A 25558-nucleotide genomic window follows, 5' to 3' on the forward strand; every position below is an offset into this window, starting at 1 on the left:
ACTATGAAATATTGATTTCACCTGTTTTCCTGCAATTGTTAATTCTCTATTAATAGAAAGGGAGTAAATTAGAGGAAAATAAGGTAGCGTATATGCTTTAAGCTTTTGAGATAAACTCTTTTTTTAGAATCAGTATGGTACCCTAAAAGTACCATTTATGTACCCCATAACAAAATAAACTCCAGACGGGTTAAACTTTTTTCAGGGGAAAGGAGGGTAGTTGGACAGAAATTTATTAATATCAACATTCTAGAACATAAAGTGAAACAATTTAAGAAATCTAAATTTTAGTCTTCGATGCAGATAAATTAGAAGAACTAAAATAGCCGTATCCTGGAGTACATTTTTTTTCAATATTGAGATACAACATATGTACATAATAGTATACATGCCATAAATATAAACTGGATTTTCTAAAGTGAACACTCCTGTAGAATCAGCATCCAGATGAAGAAATACAATACAGGGTGGGGCAAAAGTAGGTTTACAGTTGTGAGTACCCAAAACACAGAATTTATTCTTGTATCATTATTTATTTATGATTGTGTTATTTTCCATACGAACAACTATAAATATACTTTTGCCCCACCCTATATTACTAGCATCAAAACTAAATCTTTTTATAATATACCCACTTAAAAGTTAGAATTTAATTATTTTTAGTATATTCACAGAGTTGTACAGCCATCACCAGAATCCATTTTAGAACATTTTCATCATCCTTTCTCCCATCCCTCCAAAAAAAGAACTGTACCCAGTTAGTCTCAGTTTACTTACTGTTTCTATGGATTTGCCTGTTTTGGATATTTCATATAAATGGAATCATACAATATGTGATCTTTTGTCACTGACTTCTTTCATTAATCATAATACATTTTCCAAGGTTCATCCGTATTGTAGCATCTATTGGTACTTCATTTTATTTTTATTGCCAAATGATTTTTTATTATATGGAAATACTATATCTTGCTTATCCATTCATTTAGTTGATGGACATTTGGGTTGTTTCTGTTTTTGGCTCTTATGAAAATGTTTTCATTTCTCTTGGATATACAAGGAGCGACCCCCCAAAAATCCAGAATTATCTTCTGGAGGGCAGGCTCCTGTAGTACAGGCTTCCCCCACTAGGTGAGTGTTCTAGGAGCCCATCTCTATTAGTGGTCCAGCTGGTGGTGGTGTGAGAGGCTGTATTCGGCTGCAGTGAATTTTTCTCTTGAAGACTTTCAACACGTTTACCCATTTCATGATGGGTGATTACGAGCACATCTGCCCACACTGCACTGAGTGTTCATCAGTTTTTAACTAAAAACGGCGTGACCCTTGTGCTCTACCCTTCCTATTTACCTGATCTGGCCTCCAAAGACTTTTTGTTTCCCTGGATGAAAAAAATCCTCAAATGGGAATATTTTTGCACTGTGGAAGAGGTGAAACACAAAACGGCAGAAGCACTAAAAGGCATCAAAATCGACGCGTTCAAAAACTGTTTTGAGCAGTGGATAAAACGTCTTGATAGGTGTAGTGCATCAAATGGAGAGTACTTTGAAGGTGACTGAAATTTAAACACATTTTAACACAATTTTTTATAACTAATTTCTGGAGTTTTTTTGGGTGCTGCCTCGTATATACCTAAGAGTAAAATTACTGGGTCGTATGATAATTCTATGTTTAGTTATTTGAGGAACTGCCAGATTGTTTTCCAAAGTGTCTGCACCATTTTTCATCCCACCACCAGCAGTTCTAGTTTTCGTTTCTTCACATCCTTGTTAATTATGGTCATCCTACTGGGTATGAAGTGGTATCTCATTTTAGTTTTGATGTGCATTTGTCTGGTGGCTAAGGATATTGAAAATATTTATATGTGCTTATTGGCCATTTGTATATCTTCTTTGGAGAAATATCTGTTCAGATCCTTTGCCTATTTAAAATAGGATTATTTTTCTTTTTATTGTTGTATAAAAATAATTCTTTTTGTATTACAGATACAAATCTTTTATTAGATATATTATTTGCAAACATATTCTCCCATTCTGTGAGTTGTGTTGTTACTTTCTTAATGGTGATTTTTTCAGCTCAGACGTTTTCAGTATTTTTGCAGCCCAATTTATCTATTTTTGTTGTTGTTGCTCATGCTTTTGGTGTCTCATCTAAGAAACCATTGCCTAGTCTAAGGGCATGAAGATTTACTATTTTGTTTTCTTCTAAGAGTTTAATAGTTTTGACTTTTATATTTAGATTTTTGATCCATTTGAATTTTTTTTAATATGGTGTGAGGTAGGAGTGGACTAAATTTTAAAAGTAAAACCATGAAAGTGGTAATAGAAAACATAAGTAATGAGTTATATATAACCTTTGGGTGGAATATTTATTGTACATGATACCAAGACAAAAAACATAAAGGAAAAGTGACAGAATTGAGTACATAAAAAGGTAAAATTTCTGCATGTTTATCCACATACAAAGATGGAAGGTAAAGGATCCTAGGAAGGAATATTTGCATTAATGCAGTTTTGAAAATGTAATATTGATATGATTATACGGTTTTTAAATCCTAAATTGAGCATGATATTTGGAAACTAAAATGATGTCTCAGCATTCTTACTTTAAACTACATCACAGTCAAAGACTTAATCTTAAGGTGTAAAAATTTTCACCAGGGTTTTTTGTTGTTGTTCAGGGAGTAAACTCTCGAAATCCTCGAAGACCCCCACCTAGTTCTGTAAATACAGGAGGTATCACAGAGATCATGGCAGAAGGAGGTGAATTAGAGTTTGTTAAAAGGATCATCCATGACAGTTTACAGCTTAAAAAAAGATTAAGGTAAGTTGGTTGTTACAATATGGGAATATTTTCCCCCTGTGTAATACCACAAAAAACCATGACACTTAGTTAGAAACAACATAATCACAACGATCTAAAGAAAAAACAGATAAAACTTGAAAAGGTAGCAGGTCCTATGGTCTGTAAAGACCCTGTTTCTAAGGATGCTTTCATGCCTTTAATTGGTTTGCGTTTACTGTAATCATCTGTATTACATGGATAGAAAGGAGGAAAATATCATATGATTGTATTACTTTTATTTCTGTACTGCAATGGAACAAAATTGATTCAAATATGGCTTTTGATTAGAAAACAGATGGGTTCAAATCTGTCCCATGAACCAGAATAAATTTGTTGCCTTGTCCTTGAAGCAATTTTTGTTCTTGGAATCAGTCTCCCAAACAGTGACAGATGTGAGGATATTGAGCTGTCAGAAACTTAATGAAGGGAAACTGAGATCACTAACCAGTTCCAGAGGGAAGTTAAGGCTATTGCTTTTTAAAAGCTAATTATTTCGAGCAACACACCTGTTACTGAGCAGCATACGCCACTCAGAAAGAGCTATTTCCCTCACTTGACTTCTCACCCTGCCAAGTGTTGTTGAAATGATGGATAATGCGGTAGTTCAAAACTAAAAGGTTTTCAACCCTAGAATTTAGCTTTGAGACATAGAAGAGATTTTTTTTTTTAAATTGAGGTAAAATACACATAACAAAATTTACCATCTTAATCATTTTTGAAGTTTAAAGTTCAGTAGCAGTAAGGACATTCGTGTCGTTGTGCAACTATCTCCAGAGTTCTTTCCTTCTTGGCAAAGTAAAGCTCTGTACCCATTTAACAACAACTTCCCATTCCCCTCGTCCCCCAGCCCCTGACAACCATTCTATTTTTTGTCTATGAATTTGACTATTCTAGGTACCTTGTAAAGATGGAATCATATAGTTCTTGTAGTTTTGTGACTGGCTTCTTTCACTTAGCATCATGCCCTCAAGGTTGATCCATGTTACAGTGTGTGTCAGAGTTTCCTTTTTAAGGCCAAATAACATTCCATTGTATGTATATACCACATTTTTATTTACCCCATTCATCTGTTGATGGACACTTGGGTTACTTCCATCTTTTGGCTGTTGTGGGTGATGTTGCTATGAACGTGGGTATGCAAGTGTCTCTTAAGATCCTGTTTTCAATTCTTTTGGGTATATTCCCAAAAGTGGAATTGCTAGATAAGGAAAACTTTTTTTCTTTTTCTTTTGGGTTTATAGGTGTGTGTCTCCCACCAGAGGTTGATAGTATTTTATTAGGTAACGAAGGCCTGTAATATTTTTCTCTCCTTTTTTTTTTAAGTATATTTTATTGATTATATTGTTACAATAGTTCCAATTTTTTCCCCCTTTGCTCCCCTCTGCCCAGCACCCTCCTCCCCCAGCAAAGAGTTTATAGGTGTTTAAAGCTACTTATTTAATAAAAGTCCAATTCCAAAATTAGATAACCTGACTTGTTAAATGTGAGATTATTTAAATATTTGTGGGAAGCAACTGAACTATTGGATGATTTGTCATAGATAATTTACACATTGTTGAGCCAAAGGTTCCTAAATTGTTGCTTTAAATTGATTCATTCAGAAATCCATTAGGGCATGTAGAGAAAAAGAGACTTAAATAATACTGAACACTGGGAAGAGTCTTGAGTAAGTAAAATACAGTATTCCCTTGCTTATCACGGGTATTACGTTCCAGACCCCACCGCGAAGTAGGAACCTTACATTATTCTACACTCTTAAACCTACGTAACTTTAACAACATACATATACAGTACCGCAAATCCCGCAATATAGCAAAAAATCCGCGATAAATAATTAAATATAATATTTTTAAAAATCCCGTGATACGGTGATGCTGTGATTAGTGAACCGCGATATAGAGAGGGAATATTGTATACATGCTGCCCTGACTGGTGTGGCCCAGTGGATTGAGTGCTGGCCTATGAATCAAAACATCACTGGTTCAATTCCCAGTCAGGGCACATTGCCTGGTTGCAGGCCGTTGTTTCTCTCCTCTCTTTCTCCCTCCCTTCCCCTGTCTCTAAAAATAAGTAAATAAAATCTTTAAAATGTACATGTTAGAATATTTAGGATTAAGGGGCATGATGATGTTTTTAGTTAGGTCTTAAATGGTTTAGGAAAAAACATACACACAGAGCAAGGAAATGGAGGAAAATGTTAATTGGCGAATCTGGATGAAGAGTATGCTGGAATCATTTGTACTAATCTTGCAACTGCTGTATGTTTGAAATTATTTCAAAATACTTTTCCTTGAAACCTGTTTCAGAGGAATTGCTGAATGCTGTAATGAGAAGAGTGCTATTAATACTTTAGTCGTTAAAATAGTGTAATGGGTTCTAAGTCTCTTAGGTAACTGGATCTTCTTTCTGATAATTTTTTCTCTACTTGCATTTTGATTAGTTGTCACAGGATGCCTGTTGAGAGTAGCTGGGCTCTGTTAGAAGCGAATTTAACAGAATTTTTAATACAGCCAGTTATACCTCTGCTTTCTCTATAAGAAATATAACTTGCAAAAATGTTATGTATATTGATGAGATTAAATCCTAAAAGATTCACAATAAAGTATTCACCTTACAGCAAGGGTTTAAAGGAAACATGAACTCTCCCAAGCTTATATAAAGTACCAATGACATATTTAACAATTATAAGACTTATCTAAACATTTGCTTTTCTTTATCTCTTGAGGAAATTGATAGTCTCTTTTGTCTGTTCTGGTTTATTTCTGTGGCTTCTGGTGACTGTGATCTAATCTGTTCAGGAATGTTAATTTTAAAGGAAAGGTGTTAATTAACCTATTTTATGGGTTACTATGTGAGCACTAATTGCTTTTTTAAAAATATTTTTTTTATTTATTTTTAGAGATAAGGGAAGGGAGGGAGAAAGATCAAGAGACATCAACCAGCTATTTTTCCCACGCCCCCAACTGGGAACCTGACCTACAACCCAGGCATGTGCCTTGACCGGGAATCAAACTGGTGACCTTTTGGTTTGCAGGCTGATGTTCAGTCCTCTGAGCCACATCAGCCAGGACAAATTGCTCTTAATTTCTTCTTCTTCATCTTGTTCTAATATACCAAAGGCTTTTAAATTCCTTTTAATTCTCTTTTTATACACTGTCTTCTTAAAAAGAGCATATTATTTTCCTTCCAAACATTTAAAACCACTAAATGAAACTGATTATGCTCTAGGTAAATTCACCCAGGTTTATTTTAAGTAGTTTAGGTAGAACAATTATTTCTTTGTATTTCCAAAGGGAAAAGGGATTGATGAAACAAAAATAGGGGCAGCCACCTGTTCTTGAACCCACAAACAATGAAAACAAAATATATGTTAATAAACTGTATTTCTAAAGCAGTATAATAGAATATCTTCTTAATCTGTAATTTCTCTTTAAAAATAATGTGCGCCCTGGCCGGGCAGCTCAGTTGAAACATCATCAACATACACCAAAAGTTTGTGGGTTTGATTCTGGGTCAAGGCATGTACAAGGGGGGACCCAAAAAAACCTGGAATTTATTTAGAAAAAATTTGTGTATTTATTCTTACATGTTTAAACTTCAGTCACCTTCAAAGTGCTCTGCATTTGATGCAATACACTTTTTTCCACTGCTCAAAACAGTTTTTGAACTTGTCAATTTTGATCCTTTTAGTGCTTCTGCTGTTTTTTTGTTTCACCTCTTCTACAGCTGCAAAACGTTCCCTTTGAGGACTTTTTTCATCCAGGGAAACAAAAGAAGTCTCCTGGCAAGAAGGGGGGAGTAGGGAGGGTGTGGCACGAGGGTCATGCCATTTTTTGGTCAAAACTGATGAACACTCAGTGCAGTCTGGACAGGTGAGCTTGTAAGCCACCCATTATGAAATGGGTAAACATGTTGAGTCTTCAAAAAAATTCACTGCAGCCGAAACAGCCTCTCACAACAACGCCAGCTGGACCATTGATAGAGATGGGCTCCTAGAACACTCACCTAGTGGAGGAAGCCTGTACTATAGGAGCCTGCCCTCCAGAAGATAATTCTGTGTTTTTTGGGGTCCCCCCCAGGTACGTAAGTTGTAGGTTTGATCTCCAGTCAGGACATATATGGGAGGCAACCGATTGCTGTTTCTCTCTCACATTGATATTTCTGTCTCTAAAATCAATGGAAATATCCTCAGGTGAGGATTTGAAATAATAATGATGATGATAATAATGTGCAATTAGCTCTAGCTGGATAGATCAGTTGATTAGAGTGTCGTCCTGATACACCGAAGTTGTGGGTTCAATCCCTGCTCAGGACACATACAAGAATCAAACAATGAATGTATAAATAAGTGAAACAACAGATCGATATTTCTCTCTCTCTCCCTCCCCCCATCCCCCCTTCATCTCTCTAAAGTCAATCAATAAAAATTTTAAAAAATGTTTTTAAATAATGTGCAATTAGATGAATTTCAGCTGACATAGGGGTAATTGTGATGATTTGAAAAAACACAGGATACAAAGTATGTATTGCTAGTGCAACTAAGCTGTTATAAACAAGAGAGAAATATGTAAAACATTAACTATTATGTATATTTGAAGGTATACGATATATCACATTTAGAAATGTATATTAAATGTTTTATTGAGGTACAACTCGCATAAAGTAAGCTTCTCCAATTTTAAATGTACAATTTGATGAGTTTTGACTAATGTGTATGTAACTGCCACCACAATCAAGATATAGGACATTTCCATCACCCTAGTGCCCCTTTGCAGTCTGTCCTCAACCACTCCAGCATCCAGTGACCACTGATCATTCTGTCAGATAGTTTCAGCCTATTCTAGACTTTCATATAAGTGGGATCATAGAGAATGTAGACTTGTGCCTGGCTTTGTATTGTAAATATTTTAAATTTTATATATGATTTTTTTGTTTAAGTATATTTTATTGATTATGTTGTTAACAGTAGTCCCAATTTTTGTTCCCCTTTGCTCCCCTCCACCCAGTACCCCCTTCCCTTCAGCAATTTCACCCCCACTTAGTTCATGTCCATGGGTAACGCATATAAGTTCTTTGGCTTCACTTTTTCCTATGTTATTCTTAACTTCCCCTGTCTATTTTGTACCAACCGATTATGCTTCTTAATCCCTGCACCATATCCCCATTTCTCCCCCTCCCCCCTCCCAGCTGATAATCCTCCAAATGATCCCCATACCTCTGATTCTGTTCCTATTCTGGTTTGCTTAGTTGGAATTTGTTTTTATTTTTTAAATTCAGTTGTTGATAGTTGTGAGTTTGTTTTCATTTTAGTGTTCATAGTTTTGATGTTCTTTTTCTTAAGTAGGTCCCTTTGACATTTCATATAATAATGGCTTGGTGATGATGAACTCCTTTAGCTTCACCTTGTCTGGGAAGCACTTCGTCTGCCCTTCCATTCCAAATGATAGCTTTGCTGGATAGAGTAATCCTGGTTGCAGGTTGCCTTTCATCACATTGAATACTGCTTGCCAGGCCCTTCCTGCCTGCAAAGTGTCCTCTTGAGAAATCAGCTGGTAGTCCTATAGGCATCCCCCTGTAGGCGACTATCCGCCTCTCGCTGCCCCCAGGACTCTGTCTTTATCTTTTACCTTTGGCTTCTCAGTCACGATGCATCCTGGTGTGGTCCCCTCTCGTCCAGCTTGCCTGGGACCCTCTGTGCTTCCTGAACCTGTATGTCCATCTCCTTTACAAAACTTGGGAAGTTTTCCTCATTTTTTTCAATTCTTGTTTCCTCATTCTGTACTGGTTGACTTTTTTTCTTCCTTACGTTCCAAATCATTGATTTGAACCCCAGTTTCCTTCCCTTCATCATTGGTTTTGTGTGGATTTTCCTTCGTTTCACTTAGCATAGCCTTCACTTCTTCTCTTATTCTTCTGCCATACTCAAGCATATCTGTCAAGTCTGTGAGCATCTTTATCACCAGTGTTTTGAATTCTGCATCTGTTAGTTTGTCTATCTCCTCATCTGTTAGGTTGGCTATCTCCTCGTCGCTTAGTTCTACCACTGGGACCTTGATTCGTTCCCCCTATATTATGATGTTTTGGCTCCTTGAAAATCTTTATGGTTAGAGAGAGACTGCCCCTCCCTGGGCTAACCAGTTTTAGAGATGGCAGAGGGCTCAGCTTGAGCATGCCTTGATATGCAAACTAAAGCAGATGTGGTATATATAGGAAATGGAATATTACTCAGCAATAAAAATGAATGGAATCTTGATGTTGGCAACAACATGAATGAATCTAAAGGGTATTTGCTAAGTGAAGTCTTGGTCTGTTTCTAAGCTTTGATTTTTAAATCCTGGTTGTGAGTTATTTTCATGCTTTTAATGTCTGGTAATTTTTTATTGGATCCTATACATTGCAAATCATGTTTTGGGATGCTGTGCTTCATTGTATTTCTTTAAAAGAGTGTTGGACTTCGTTGTGGTGCTTTCTTAAGTTATTTGTGTAAGTTTGATCCTTTAGAGTCTTGCTTTTAAGCTTCAGTAGGGGACATATAGAATAGCTTCTTGTCCCATTACAGAACTCTACTAGACAGGTACCCCTTTTATTAACAAGGACTTTCTGCTCTCCCTCGTATAACCACAAGCTGATCCCAGCTCTGTCTGGACTCCAGGAATTGTTCAGTGTACTACTGTCTGAGAGTGCTTTCCCTAACCTCGCAGAGTTCCACCCAACATGTGCAGATAATTGTTCTGCAAAATATTCCAGGGAACTCTTCTGCAGGTGCCCAAATTCTCTCTCTGTGCAGCTCCTTCTTTTGTATTTTGCTATTCAAATCCTTACTGCTTTGGCCTCTCAAAACTCCAGTATCCAGCTCATAATTCAGCAAGATTACTGGGCTCTGTTTGAGTTTTCTTTCCCTGCATTGCAGCTTGGAAATTTCCTTCAGGCAATAAGCTCTGACAGTTTGTAGGCCTCACCTTGTTTGTTTCTATCTCTGAGATCATAGGTCGTCACTGCAGTTGTTTCATATATTTTGTCCAGTTCCTAGTTGTTTTGGGGAAAGGGAAATTCCCTCAGTAGTTAATCCTTCATAGGCTAAAGAGAAATCCTGTATGAAGTTTATACTTTTGAAACTTTTTAGAGTAATTGGTAAGTCATAAATTCTGTTCTTTTACTTTTAACCAGTTCACTCTATCTTCTCTGCACTCAGTCTTCTGGATTTGTATTTAGTATAGAAGAAATTGATTTCATGTTCCGTTGAGACTCTAATGTAATACATATCCTTAAATTATTTGCAGGTGAGGGCATCTGAAAATACAGGTTCATCTAGACTTTATAATTTCTTTTAATATGGGGAGGGGGTGTTTATACAGTACATGTTTTTTTGTTGTTGTTGAGATATAGTTGACAACATTGTATTAGTTTCAGGTATATATGTTTTTATTGTTATTTATTAACTAATTTCGGTCCTAAGGCTAAATGGCCTGTGTTCTGAGGGTCACAGGTGAGACCTCTCGCTCTTTCACTCTCTTCAAATATATAACAGCCCTGAATCATTGGAAAGGCTAAGTGCATTTTTCTTTTTTAAATTGCTTGGGCTTATTTTCCTCAGCTAGATTTGTTCTTTGTCTAAGTACATTATATACAGGTCTTATTATTGTCACTTGTAACTTAATTCAGTATTTGTTTGCTACGGTTCTTACCTTGTTCACTTGAATAATGCTTAATTTAAAAATGTAACCACATAGCTCTAGCCAAGTAGGTCGGTTGGTTGGAGCGTCTCTTATGCCAAGGTTGTTCGTTTGCTCTTTGGTCAGGACACATACAAGAGGCAACTAATGATGCATAAGTAAGTGGAACAGCAAAATCACTGTTTTTCTCCTGCTTCTCCTCCTCCTCCTCCTTTCTCCTTCTCTTGCTTTCTCTCTCTCTGTCTCTCTCAAATCAATTTTTAAAAAATATAACCACGAACAGTGTTTTACTTACCTGATTTTTTTTTCCCTAGGTGGTATAGCTGTATGCTGGGAAAGAAATGCAGCCTTGCTCCTCTGAAGGAAGAACTTCGTATACAAGGGGTAAGCCTTTGTTATTACTGTTCCTGTGTACCTACGTCTTCTGGTGGTAGTTAGAAAATAGAATTTTCTTTTTTGCTTTAAATCTCTAAGTGGGTTCTTTAAAATCTTTGCTTATTTATTTTTTGTTTTGTAATCTTTGGGCTAAAAGGGACTTCTTGTAAAATATTTAAATAAGGCCTTGTTTGACAATTACTTAAAGGAAAGGTGGGAAAACAATGAGTAGAATGTCAGAGAACCCAGAAATCAAAAACTTGGTGTCTACCTACTACCGGACTCACATCTGAATCCTTTATAATTGTAGAAACTCAAGGCTACATAAGTTTAGAGACTTGTTCTGGGTTATGCATCTAGTTATCAAAAACAGCTAGAACCAGAACGATCCTCAGTATAGTTTGTTTCCCACTGTGGTGCAGTCTCTGGAGGTTCAGCCCCTTGATTCTGTTTTGAAAAGCAGGTAGTAAATAAGGACTCCCTGCCCCTCCCATTGCCCCTTCCAGTTTATGGTGGTTTTGCACGAATAAACCTGAGCAGGATGACTTTTCAGAGAAAAAGATTAGATGAGGGGTGAGTGGTAGAAGCCAAATTTCTGATTTCTGGTTTCACTTTGACATTCTATTTGTCTTATGTTCCCTACCACATCTTTTCTTCGTTAAAATTACAATAGCTACAAAGTAGTTTTTTCTTTCTTAAAATCTGATAGACAAAAAGGGGAGACTGTATAGCTATGTGTAGCCATTTGGTGGCTCTGTTTTCTAAAAAAGAAAACATTCAAATCATCTTATCAATTATTCTTTGAAGAGCTGTGTTTCATATATTTGGATCTCAAGCCAGAACTGTAAATTCTCTCTAATGTTTTATAGGAGGGGGAGAAAGACATAATTTCATTGAGGTAATTTATTCATTGATTTTGGGCAGCTTTGCATAATTGTTTTTGGAGAATAGTGTTTGTTGACTGATAAAAAAGAAAGACCAACACATAATTTCACATGAGGCAGCAGCTGGAAACATTGGTAGAATGACTTCAATTTGATGAGATGCTGTGCTTGTTGGTTTCAGGTTCCTAAAGTCACCTACACTGAATTCTGTCAAGGTCGGACAATGAGATGGGCCTTAGCTTGGAGTTTTTATGATGATGTAACAGTACCAGTAAGTAGAGACCTTGCTTCAGCTTCTCCAAATGCCAGCACGTGGTGGGTTTTAGTAGGTCATAAATGAACTAAATTTGTACTGTGCTGTATCCCTGGAGTTTGCTCCAGTGCTTGACTCAGAATGGGAAGTGATTGTGAGCAAGACACAGTCCTGGAAGGCTGACTGTGGTAACCGCGGAGCCTTTCTCGTGGGCTGGTGCAGCTCAGTGGGTCTTGCTCAGCAACATAAGTGAACTGGAAATGCATCTTTTAGGATTTAAAAATTCAGATAGTATAACTTGTAGAATCACCTTGTGGGTATAATTATTCTGTTGGACATTCCTCAGCAATTGAAAGAGAAGCCTGTTTGTTTTTCTTTGTCCACTGCTGCTTTCCTGTAATAGCTGTCTCCTAGCATCCCAGTCACATACAGAAGTTTGCCATTTGGGTCTGCCGGCTTTTGATGTGGAATGCTTAGCACCCTTCCCTAGAATGCTCCCTATGTTGGCTTAAGATTAGCACTAGGATATTGATCAGTTTTTGAATCTAGATAATAGGTCATTATTGTATTCTCTACTTTGTGTATACTTGAGCTTGAACATTTTCTGTAATAGAACATTTAAAAATGATTTGTTCCACAAACTTCTCCTTGTCCTCTGTGCTGCTATATATAAAGGAAAAATTCTTATGAACTGGTGAGACTGAATAACTTTTCTGGGCTATACTGAAAAGTCATAATGGAATAGCATCTGTTTGTTCTCACATTTCCCTCGTAAGAGTGATTCACTATGGTTGCCTTTGGCCTCACCACTTAAGTTTAGGCACACCTGGCTCCGCCTGTGCTCCTCCTGCCCATGGTATTGATGGAGGCCTAGTACCTGATCCTTCAGGTCTCTACTCCGTTGCCCATACAGTAGGGTCATTCTCAGTGCTCCTCTCCAAATGTCTTGACTGCTTACTGTTTCTAAGTCATTTTAAATGTTGCTGTGTCTGTGAGCCTCTTTCTCGCCTCTCATAGGGCAGAGGAATAGAGACGTGCAGACGTAGAAGGGGACAGTTTGCCGATGTTTCTGAATACATGAGCTTGAATTTGAAACTGAGCCTGTTCTTCCTAATATTCTGCAACTAGGTGTGCTGCTGAGTTGAAATAAGTTTTCCAGTCAAGTTTGAACGGCCTGTTCCATGGAAGCCTAGACCCGCCTCTCTGTACAGTGACTGCAGTAGGGTATCTAGAGGTTAGAGTTTGAAATGGTCACTGGTTAAAAAGATGTTTTTGCTTTTTGGGCCTTGCTCCTTTTTGTGTCTTCTAGAATACCATGGCTTTCACACCAGATTGTTAAAATCATCAGTAATGCCCTGGGTTACTCCTAGACAGACACTAATAGCTGCAGGGAAATGGAACTGCACCTGTTTCCAAATGTGGTCTGTTTAACTTGCTTCCCACATTTGTTGGCACTGCGGGTGGAAGAGCTAATGATGAGCTCTGGCACTCTTACCAGAGTTGCCCTCACCCTCGTGGGTTAGTAGCTATTTCAGATCAGAGTATCAAAGGGCACTGTGTTTCTATGTTAAGAAAATCAGCTTATTTTGAAAAGGAATCTTCTAAGCTTCCCTCCCTGTCTGTCTGTCTTTTACGCCATCCTTGAGCTGTTTTCATAGTTTCAACCATGAAAGAATGCCTTTTTCTAAGAGCCTCAGGTTTCTTCCATGCCAGAGCACTCATCCCTCCCCACCACTATCCCAACCCAAAGCTGTTAATATTGCATTCCCAAGTGTTCCATTATGTGCATTTAAACTGCTACAGGGAAAATGGCAATTTCTGGTTTGCGGTAACCCAGCAACAGTTTCTTAGCACTGGTGCCCTTGATCAGTAACTGCTTTCCCAGGGGTAGTCCCAGGGCACGCATGAAGTTTCCAGTGGACTGCCCTCTTAGTTCTCCTTCCCTGTGCTTGGACCTCCCCTCACCCCTTTCTTTTTGAAGGAGTGACTATCACCTGATTCTCCCCCTCTTGCTCCTGTTAGAGGTGGGGAGGGAGGAGGAGGATACTTTAGATGAAAAGAGGAAGCCAAGAACTAGAACTAGTTAAGCAGAAATATTGACCTACTTCCCTGCCTCTCATCACCAATCCGGTCTTCTTAGGGTAAATGTGCAGGTTACTATGGTAACTTCTGTTTTTACTTATCTCAGGCCTGACTCCTTTTTGTTGGTGCTGAATGTGAAAAATTCTAATTCATTGCTGATTCAAGTACCTACACTAAGCCCATTGCTCTTTTCTGGATTTATTTTAGCAACAAAATGATGAGTCCTAGTGTTGGTAGAATTTTTGTACAGTCATCTTTGATTGATGATGAATATAAGGAAGCACCTTGTAAGGACTATTCTTTACAGAATTTTAACAAGCCACTTAGAATGCCAGCTTCTCTTCTAATTGATCCAGGCATTATTTTAGCTTTGCTTTTAGAAGTCTGACACTTGTTAAAAGAAAAAGGAAAAATAAGGTGTCTACACCAAGTTGTACACTCTTGGTATGAGCATTGCCCAGGAACTCAGGTTTTAAAAAATTCTTCCTCTGCATTCAAGACATTTCCTAGGACTTCCCTGTCTAGGGAGTAATAACTAGAGGGCCTTTTGGATTGGAAAGCAGGTGGAGAGAAGGGGTCGAATTAATTAGGTAGCCTTGTTAGTGTCAGAGTTTGGGGTCTCCTGAGAGTGCTCTACTTGTAACTCCATAGTTCAAACTAATTCCAGATAGGTTAGGGATTTCTTGTAAATGCCCCAGGGGATGACAGTTGGGGGTAGCACGTCATGTTGGTACTTCAGGCCTCACTCTCATTTTAACCAGAGCTCTCTGCTTTTAGCAATATTATGTATTGATTTTATTTGTTTAAAGAGTTCACTGTTAATAAATGGTTTGAAAACCAGTACTGTACCAAGTTATACATTTTAAAACAGATGTGATGATTAGGGAGTTGAGCTCTTGAGCAAAACCAAAGCTAAGGACCCTCTTTTTATTTAATTTTCTTATTAAGTATGATCTTCATTGTGATAATACCAAAGAAATGACACCATTTTCTATCCCTTATGATGATTAGTTTTATGGGAGAGAAAAACACATGAAGCATTTATTCAGAATTGTATATGTGAAAGTGCTTAAATGAATGGTAGGGACCAGAATGGTTGAGAGTTAAAGAGTTCAGAAAAGGCAGTGGTTCGGGCTGGGCTTGTCAGGGATGACTTATATACAAGTATATTTTTATCTAGATTTTTCTGAGCACACTTCCCTGGTGTTCCTCAGACCCTGTCTTTCCTGTAAATAGGTATTTAGATATAGAGACTTGATCAAATACAGGTTCGATTTTGGAGAGTGAAAGGGCAAGACTACTTTCTAGGTGTGCGGTGCACTTCTATCAGGAGGCACGTAATGTTTGCTTGTGTCTTTTTGTAAAGTTTCTCTAAAGAGAAACCTGCCTGCCCTGACTAATGTGGCTCAGTTAGTTGGGCATCTTCCCACAAAGCAGAAGTTCCAATTCCCAGTCAGGGCACATGCCCGAGTTTCAGGTTCGGTCCTCCCTTGGGGTCCCTTCCCCTCTCTAAAAATAAATAAATACAACCTTTTAAAAAGAGAGAGTAGAGAAGCTTGTCCTTAGCAATTATTTTGTTACCCAACAGTTCATCTGGTAAAGGCAGGGTAAATGCTTGAATATTTCGCTTCATTTTTAAGAATGATGAGTTGGTGGTTCCCTAGCATCTCCAAAAGTGGCCAAAGAGGGTGGTTTAGTTTTTAATTTTAGAGTATTATGAACTCATGAGTTTATACTTCCAATATTTTTCAGTCCATTACACTTGTTATCTTCATGGATGCACAGGTTGTCCATCCTTGACCCTTGGGAGTTTCCTCAGGTTGACTCCTGAGTCATCTTATCATGACCATTGTAATCTTTGGTAGCTTCCTTGCTTTCTAGTGTGACAGGTTGTTCTGGCTCAGCTCTTTCTGTCCCAGACCTGGAATCATTCACTTCTCCAAGGACCTCTAGTTTATTCTAGTGGGAAATGGTATTTAGAGGTCTTTATCTGGGCACTAGGTTGGTTATTCCTGAGTTGGTTATGTCTAGGTTTTTTTCAGTGGATAGAGCTAGGAATCATTTTCTTTTTTAAAGATTTTATTTATTTATTTTTGGAGAGAAGGTAAGGCGGGGGGGGTGTGAGGATGGAGAGAAACATCGGTTGGTTGCCTCTCACATGGCCCCGACTGGGGACCCAGCTCTCAACCAAGGCAACCTTTTGATTTGTGGGGATGATGTCCATCCCACTGAGCTACACCACTCAGGGTGGAATTATTTTCTTTTTGAAGATTAAATACATTCTAAGTTTGTACTTTATTTTCTATTCAATGTCTACTTAATATCACCATTGTCTATATCTCCTGTTGAAAAAAATCTCATGTCAGCAGTCTCAGTTGTCAGCCGTATTATTGTAACATAATTGCCATTTGTTTTAGCCCACTGATACACCGCAGGTCTCAACATTACCAGGAACAAAAAGATGTGTGAAAATAGAAATTTTTTTCTTTTTCACTTTTTTGTCTTTGGGGACCTCCTCACAATGGATAGGTATTGCCTTCTTGTGTCATTTAATTTTGTTTTGTAATTGTAAAATACATTTTACATGGTTTCAATATCCAATCTTTTTAAAAGGCCATGTGGTCAGAAGTCTGGCTTCTTTCTCTTGTCTCTTTCACTCCAATCTGTCACTGCTCCCTGGGTTACTACTTAAACAATTTTATAATTTATCCTTCTACTTTTTTCTAAGAGAGAGAGGGGAAGGGAGGGGAAAAGGGAGAGAAACATCGATGTGAGAAAGAAACATCAAACTTGTTGCCTCTTGTACACGCCCCATCTGGGGACTGAACCCGCAACTCAAGCATGTGCCCAGACTGGAATCGAACTGGCAACCTTCCACTTTCTGGGTTGATGCCCAACCAACTGACCCACACCGGTCAGGGCTCCACTGTTTATTTTTTAATATAAGGAAATGTACCTACAGAGTTAAAACCACCCTTTTTTAGATAGCATTCTACATAAATGTTTCTTCCCCTTTTTTACTTTTTACTGTTATTACCTATATACCGGGAATGATCAGGACATTTTAAACAGTGACCCATCTGATTAAGATAATAATAGAAATGCCCACTGGACTGTTAATAATGAGGCTACACCCTTAGACAACAAAACATTGAGTCCACTTAATGGCAGCAGAGTTGATACACATTTGAATAAGGTGTAGTTGGTGAGACAGTCTGGCTGTCCTTCCCAGCTCACCTCCTGTCTGTGTTCCATCCAGGTGTTGGTCCCTTGGCTCTGTTTCTCAAAAAAGTGATAGTCTTTGCTGATTAGTGGCTCACAGGCATTCTGCTTGTTCCGCAGGACCTGGGGCAGTAGCCATTCAGAGTGTGGCAGAGCAGCAAAGATCTCAGTGCCAAAAGTGTTCCTTTCTCTGCCATACCATTCTAAAAGCTGCTTTGTCAAAACAAGGAGGCTGTAGCTTCACGCTCAGCAGGTCCATAGTGAGTGGCTCCCTTTTCTTGCAGATACTGGGGAGAACACAGTGATTTCATGCGACTTGTGGCTTCATTGGGAATTGTTGCCTTAGCTGTAGTTAACTGCAGAGCTTTGGCAGCATGGCAGATGCTACGTGGATTTGTGTCAAGTTACACCGAATTTGAAAGTCTCTTGACTGATTGCACCAGTGAGATCTAGAAATTAAAGAAAGAGTGAGGATTTAAGAAATTTATAGACAGCCCTGCTAGTTAAAGCATATTTTCAAATTTAAGAACTGTTTTTGTCCAGTTTATGGTTTCAGTCCAATGTGTTTTTAACAATGCAACAAAATAACATTTACCCTGCTGATTATTATTCATTTAATCCTTGCAATTCAAAAGATACAAAGCCTGTATACCCTATGGAATTTATGGCTCCCCACGAAACCTCTTTCACATTGTAATTTCAGCTAGGTAACATTAACATCTTCTAATCCAAAATCAGTTGTAAATTTATCTTCTGGTTCTTTTCATTAAACTGAATTAGCCATTGTAAAGAACAGATATTTTTATTATACTTTAAAATGATGAATTATTTGTTACCTTGCCTGCTAAACTAGATTATGACAATTTCAGTGTAGCACTCTTCATTTAAAACGTTGGTGGTTTGAGATTATAAACATATTAATTTCTTTTCTTTCCAAGTATATTTTACTGATTATATTGTTACAATAGTTCCAGTCTTCTCCCCCTTGCGCTCCTTAGCTTAGCACCACCTAAACATATTAATTTCTTAAGACCTGTTTTTGTGCTTTGTTCTGACCCTGCCTACTAAGAATTTTCAGTACAAACATGAGGGAGAGAGGAATGATTGCTATAAGCCAGGCTCAGGTTAATCTTTAAGCATTTTAAAACTTTGCTTGAGAATTTCAAGAGTATAAATTACTGTCTTGAGTACCTATATTTATAATACAGTAAAACGAAAATAATCCTAAAACTATGTATGTATGTGTGTGTATCCAGGTCTGTTGATTACCATTGTATATGGAAAACTGGGGCCAGAGTGCAAGGTAAAAGAACCATATCTGAGACAGAAGAGTTTTATTGCCTGGGAATATAACTGGGCAATAAATTGTCTATTTTGTTGTTTCTGACTCCCTTGAAACTTGGAAAGTGGATCCTTGATAGCACTCTTGTTAGCGATGGTGAAGATACATTTCTCTCCTTTAAGTTCTAGAAATGATGATGAGTCCATTCGTACTTTTGGAAAAAGAGTAATTGCAGGCTGACTCTAGCGAGACAAATAAGAAACAGTGCTGTCTGCACTTTGCTAGTTGAAATTTGTGAGCACTAAGGGTTACCACCTCTGTCAGAAGATGTGTAAGGCACTATCCTTTCAGCATTTGTACATGACCTTTCGTGTGCTGGGAGGGCTGTCAGGGATGGCCCTGTTACAGTGACCTTTCCATGGTAACAGCCTTGGATGTTGGGAAGTATAATGGGGAATCTGATTTTTTTTTTCATCTTTTTAATTTTACTTTTCAATTACAGTTACATTCAATATTATTTTGTATAAGTTTCAGGTGTACAGCACAATGGTTAGACACTCATACACTTTAAAAAGTTTTCCCCCTGATATTTCCAGTACCCACCTGGCACCATCCATAGTTATCACAATATTATCGACTGTTTTCTGTGCTATACTTTAGATCCCTGTGACTATTTTGTGACTACCGATTTGTACTTCTTAATCCCTTCACCTTTTTTACTCACTCCCCAGTCCCTTTCCCCTCTGGCACCTATCAGTCTGTTCCCTGAATCTACAAGTCTGTTTTGATTTTTTTTTTTTGTTTATTTTGTTAGGGAATCTGATTCTTGTGTGCCCCATCCTCCTACACACGACCATCTTTCTTCCTCCTCAGCTCAAGCTCCTTGGTGCAAAATATTAGGCTCTCAGTAGACTAGAAATTATATGTCTTATGCTGGGTGGTTGAGTAATAAAAATACTATTGTCTTAATGTCAGTATGAATTTGTCTCATCTTGTCTGAAACATTAATTGAACAAATTCAGACACAGGAAGGTAGAGTCCATTATTCCTTTTTAAGAGAAGGTTCTTATTCATACATAAACCCTTCGTTTGGGGGCCTTCTGAGCTTGTTTTCTAGTGTTATTTTATTTTTATTTTTAGTTTTATTAGTTAATATCTGGTATAAAGATTGTTTCTTAGAAATACGATTTAAAAGTTTTCTAGCATAGAATAAACTGGCTATTTTGTTCTGTATGTATGGGGTATGGGGTTGCTGGTTAGTTCTTACAAGGCCACATCCAGTAACTAGAACTTTCTGTGTATTTGCCCATGCTCTGTCACTGTTTCCAGGTAGAATTGAAGTTAACAGTATAATCTTCATCAGTTCATTTTGACCATGACTTTAGAATTATCTTAATTTTTTTTAAGTTTTAATAAATTTTGTCAACAAGCATGAGACTTTTGCTGAAAATAAAGTGTCCATATCTGGTCTTAAAGAAGTTATTTTTTGAAAATATTTAGAAAGTTTCTACTTTAAAGAAATAAAATTTAAATTCAGCAGTGTCATTTGGTTTATAAAATGAAACTTGAGTCCCTCTAGTGGGTAGAGTATATTTCACTTTTCAAGCTTGAGATAAAAGAAACATGAGAGTCTTGAATTATGCGGAACCAGCTTTCAGATCCACTGTTCTCTCTCATTAGTCCTGGTGCCCCATCTCCACAGCTGAAAGGCAGTGCTGAGCCAGTCCCTGGATTGGCTCTAATATTAAGCAAGACTCAGCAGTCCTTCTCTTCTGCCCGAGTGATCCTAGTACGTACCCTCGTTGTTTCTAACATGCGATCTCACCAGCTGCAGCTCACCAGCTTCTTTCTTTCAAGCCTCAGCAAGTGTAAACTCAGACCACAAGTTGGTAATTTTAGGTCATGAAGTTCTTTATAGAAAAGAACGCAGTGCCTTCAGGGTCTTTTAATTGCCATGAAGGAAATAATTATACAGGCCCATTTGGGGCACCGCAGGTAGATTAAGGATATTTCGTTATTGGAAGAGTTGTTACATATGATAACCAGAACACCAGAAAGAAAACCTGGGTTTGGGGTTGACATCCTAACTTTGCAGTTACTACCTGTGTGACCTTGAGCTGCTTCTGTAGTATAGTTTTTTCTCTTTCTTAAAATGGGGGCGGGGGGGGGGTGATGAACCTATTTTCCAGGGTTAAGTATTAAAACCAAACATGCAAAGTAAGGCGTTTGTGTTTTGAGTGCTCTGTGATTGGTAACAGATCATGGACATATCCTAGCTGAGTCCATTATAATGCATTAAGTTATTTGGATAACTTTTCCCTCTTTTCCCATGCCTTTTTCTTCAGTCACCACCAAGTAAGCGAAGAAAACTAGAGAAGCCAAGGAAACCCATTACTTTCGTAGTATTGGAGTCTGTGATGAAAGAATTATCCCTCAAAGCCTCTCCTTTGGGCTCTGAGACAGTGGAAGGCATAGTAGTTGTAACAACCTGGATTGAAAAAATTCTCACCGATCTGAAGGTACCTGGTTAAGCACATTGAAGAAATACTTATAATCTCTTTCTTATTTTCTTTTCCTTTTTTAAAAAGAGTTTTGAGCAGAAAAGTGATTTCCTGTAAAATTCTGTTTTTACTCCAAATAGGTCCAGCATAAACGAGTTCCCTGTGGAAAGGAGGAAGTCAGCCTTTTCCTAACAGCCGTCGAAAACTCCTGGATTCATTTAAGGAGAAAGAAAAGAGAGCGAGTGAGACAACTGAGAGAAGTTCCTCGAGCCCCTGAGGATGTCATCCAAGCCTTGGAAGAGAAAAAGTTCACCTCCAAAGAATCTGGCAGTAGTCAAGATTTGGCCCAGGGCCCTCAGGGGAGTGCCCTGTGTGGGCCTGCTCTAGAGGAGGGCGAGTCGGCTGTTAAGGGCCATGGCCCAATCCAGGATTCGCTTTCCCAGGAGGAAAACCCAGAACCCATGGAGGATGAAAGGAGTGAGGAAAAGGGAGAGAAGGAGGTTCTGGGAAGTTGTAAAGGCTCTAGCAATGGAGCCCAGGACCTAGAGGCTTCTGAGCAGTTCAGCAACCCAGTGTCTGAAAAAGGGAACCATCTTCAAGGAGTGGCTGGACACTACTTATTTAAGTGTTTGATAAATGTTAAGAAAGAGGTAGATGATGCGTTAGTTGAAATGCATTGGGTTGAGGGTCAGAACAGGGATTTGATGAACCAGCTTTGTACCTATATACGTAACCAAATTTTCAGGCTTGTTGCTAGTTAACTCCAAACTTCTGGCACAGTTGGGAAAGTTCTATAACGCAACTTGCTTTGGAGTGACCTGTGGAGTGGCAAGAGGAATTCTACCATTGGCCTATTGGTAGCATTGTGTGGCATTATCTTTAAAAACAGGAAAAAATTCATTCATTCTCAAGCCCCCCCCCCCCCCTTTTATACGTTTCAGGGCATTGTAGCGTGGTAGTTGAGAAGGAAGAATTGTGGTTATCAGCATCAACAAAAAGCCATCAGAAAACTCAAAAGGGATTTAAACCTGACTTAAACTGATCACCTTATTTACCTTATGCTTCTGAGGCCAAAAGGATTATTTTTGGAGTCTGGTCTGGGTCAGAACTGTATAGAGCCCCGTGCTTTCTCATCCCCCAAATGGAGGCAGTACACCAGGGCAGATAGGCTCTGTACCCTCTGGGCACAGTGCATACAATTGATTATCCCTGTGCCAGTCCTAAGAAAAGAACTGGGCTGATGGTAGGTGGTGGGAGAGTCAGGGAGAGAAAGCTTAGTAATGCCAGAAGGGCCAGTCTGGGGAGCACCTGGGAACGTCACTTTCCTGGCTTGTGTCTGTTTTGATGACACTTATTTGAGAAACAATTAGGTAAGCAAAGCTCCCAGGTGTGACTTAAGACACAACAGAATGAAGCCATCCCCTACCTCCAACCTGTTCAAAGTACTGTTTTGTAGCAGTTTCACTAGTGTATGACATTTGAAATGGAGCTTTGTTTTGTATTTTTAATATAAGAATATTCAGAATTGAAAACTCCATCCTATTTGAATCCTGGGGTTGGGGAAAATATTTTTTTGGCTTTGAATGGGTAAATGATGATAGAAATAAGAAATGGAGCCAGAGAGTTATATGCAGTAGGTTGCTTAAGAAATTCTCACCTATTGGCAGATAAGTTGTATCTGATCAGATGCTGCCTTTTGCGGGTTTCCGTGTAACCCCTTCCGTGCTTACCTATTAGCGTAGGAGAATTCTGAGGCCAGGGTAACCATCTTAAAGTGCGTTTCTAATTGGAATGTCAGGGCTCAGCAGGAATGCCTCTGGAAAAGAAGTTCCTTGTTTTTCTTGATGTTTTGGTTACTCTGCTGAGCTTCACTTTCAGCAGCCTAGTGTTCTATTTAGTCTGAAATTTTGAGGATGGTACCAAAGTTCCTTGTTATCTGCAAAGAAGAATGGAGCTGAGTAGTTAAGCCACACTTTCTAAAGATGGCTCTTGGTTAGGGCAGAATACTTATGACCCTGGCATATTTTGGCGGTTAGCTAGACCAGGCCCTCAGCAAAGATACAGGAAATGAAAATAGGACTATATTATGCCTCACTGTAGCAGTGGATACAGAACTGCAGAAGGTAACACAGTAATTTATCATTGTTCTTAACCTGGTCTGTGAACCTAGAGAATCCCTAAACCTCCTGGATTGTTGTTAAAAGCTCTCTGAGCATATGCGGAGTTTTTTTTGTTTTTGTTTTCCTGAAGAGAAGGGTTCCTGACTTAGAGTGGTCAGTAACCCACTGAGGATTAGGAAACACTCTTCTAGTGCAACGTCTTATTTGACAGAATGAGGAAACCAGTCTTGGGCTAGGTCACACAGAGTCAGGATTTACTCCATGGCCTTGGATCCCTCCAGTCCAATAATCTTCTGTACCCATCCACACCGTCCGTTGAATCATATGCCAGACCCAAACCTAGTTTCTACCTTGATAGAATTTTAGCGTAATTGAGTTAGTGGCAAGTATTCATTCAATAAGTGGTCAGTAAGTATTTATTGTTTGCTTATTTGTTTCATCAAAAAAGAGTAGCACACACTCATTAAAGATTTGGAAAAGTGAAAGAAAACAGCAACAAAGTCACCCCTCATCTCAGCCTTCTCATCAGCCTTCTCAGACACAACCGCCACTTGTATTTCAGTATTTTCTTCCAGTCTCCCGTCCCGTAGGTGGAGTGTGTGATTGTGTGTGTTTCACTTCGGTTGTACTCATGCTCTGTTTTCAGTTTTATATTAATGCTGTTTTTTATTTAACAATTTGTAAGTATTTTTCCATGTTATAACAATATTGTATTTATTTACACTCCTTGCCTGTTCAAAATGTATTTCAGGCACAGTATTAGCATTTGTTTAGATCTAGTACTTAGAGATTCCTAGAGAAGATACAGTGTAACTGGAGGCACGAAAGATTTGTCTTGTGTCTGTGTGTTTCAGTGCCCCAGGCTTAAGGCTTGGTGTCATGGATGAGGTTTTACAGATGTTAAGGTAATGAATGCCCTTAGAGTTTAAAAAGTGTGTGACCAGAGAAGCTTCCACTGCTGGAGCTGAGGGCCTTCTTTGCAATTGGATGTCTTCGTTTCCTTCTCTGAGAACAGTATCTAATGAGAGCGTTGGAAACATTTTAATAAGACATATAAAAATTTTTTTAGATGTGAATATACTTTATAACTGTGTGATATGTGATGCGATAGCATATACCTCTGGTATAGGAGGAAAAGGGATTTATTTTCTTTAAAGGAATAGGTTATTGACCCATGTATCATGTTGAATGATACTTGCCTTAAACGTGTAGAGATCAAGCTCATGTTGGTGGATTGGTATGGAATTAAATCTTTGTGGTATTATCTTAAATTCTATTCTGGTCCTGGCATTGGCTTATGATCTCCTTTAACTCAAGTGGGAACAGAAGCTGGACTTGTTTTCCAGTGGGGACTAAAGCTGCTTTTGTTCTTTGGAATCTGCTTTGCTTCCAGCAGTTTGGTTCCCTTGCCCCACGTTCTTGCCTGACTGTTCACTTACCAGAGCATCGCCGCATGTCCTAGCAGGGTTGGCGTCTCTGTGGTGGGGTCTCCACTAATTTTAAGGGTTAGTGTTAAAACTTAACAGGTGTCATTACTTAAAACTTTACTATATGTATTTAAACCATGAAACCTCTCCTCTTAGAAATCAAAGCTTATGATGCAAACATACCAACATGTACAAGTAATAAAACCGCGAGGTGTGGAAAAGATGCAAAACCCTGTAGAAAATCTGAGGCCTCTTAAAAGAAGGTGGTAGCCCCTCCCTCCTAAACCACAGCAGTTTCCTCTGTGGCCACATGGGGGCACCTCTGGCTCTTCTATCAAGCTCCTCTACTGTGGGAAAGGATTAAATTGTTTACTTGGTATTTTCTTGAAGTACCCATTTGCTACCCAGATAGATATTTTTATGTAAATAAAATTTGAAAAATAAAAGTAGGAAAAACAAAAAATCCACTATCCCATCGTCTTTTTACCTAGGCATAATCTTTCGACCTTTTTATGTTTCTTTATGGTTCTAGTCTACTATTCGTTCTTTTCTTCCCACGTGTCCTACTACTTCAGAGTATGTCCAGGTTGGGTCAGTCCTTCGGATCAAATTTTTATTAGTATCTATTTAGTTGGGGTCCTGGAGGGAGATGTTTAGTGATCTTAAACAGTAACTGTTCAAAAAGCCTTATGTTCCAGGAAGAGAAACAGGTAGAGCTTTAAGGAAGAAACTTTTCAGTGTTCTTTTTGTCTTTAAAATCTTTTGGTTTATCTGGCTGGTTGAGTAGGATGCATGTAATGTGTTGTTTACATCAAAAGTTGGCATAGTTGGTTCCGTGTTGTGTGTATTTTATAGGTTAGTTGGGCCTTCTTTCCCACAAGGGGCGTTTCTGGGTATGTTA

The 25558-nt window shown here is 38.4% G+C and overlaps 1 protein-coding gene across 1 annotated transcript in view; it reads left to right on the plus strand.

Moving 5' to 3' along the window:
• METTL16 (methyltransferase 16, RNA N6-adenosine) overlaps positions 1–25120 on the plus strand; it is a 58775-nt gene extending 33655 nt beyond the window's left edge. The window contains exons 6-10 of the mRNA XM_090291646.1: positions 2675–2817; positions 10826–10895; positions 11952–12041; positions 20955–21128; positions 21251–25120. Coding sequence (XP_090147772.1) covers positions 2675–2817; positions 10826–10895; positions 11952–12041; positions 20955–21128; positions 21251–21871 — 1098 coding nt within the window. The 3' untranslated portion in view covers positions 21872–25120. The remainder of the gene's footprint in view (positions 1–2674; positions 2818–10825; positions 10896–11951; positions 12042–20954; positions 21129–21250) is intronic.
• Positions 25121–25558: the final 438 nt, after the last annotated feature.

The sequence above is a fragment of the Furipterus horrens genome, unplaced genomic scaffold (assembly GCF_987537825.1).
Source record: "Furipterus horrens unplaced genomic scaffold, mFurHor1.1.pri manual_scaffold_11, whole genome shotgun sequence".
NCBI lineage: Eukaryota > Metazoa > Chordata > Mammalia > Chiroptera > Furipteridae > Furipterus > Furipterus horrens.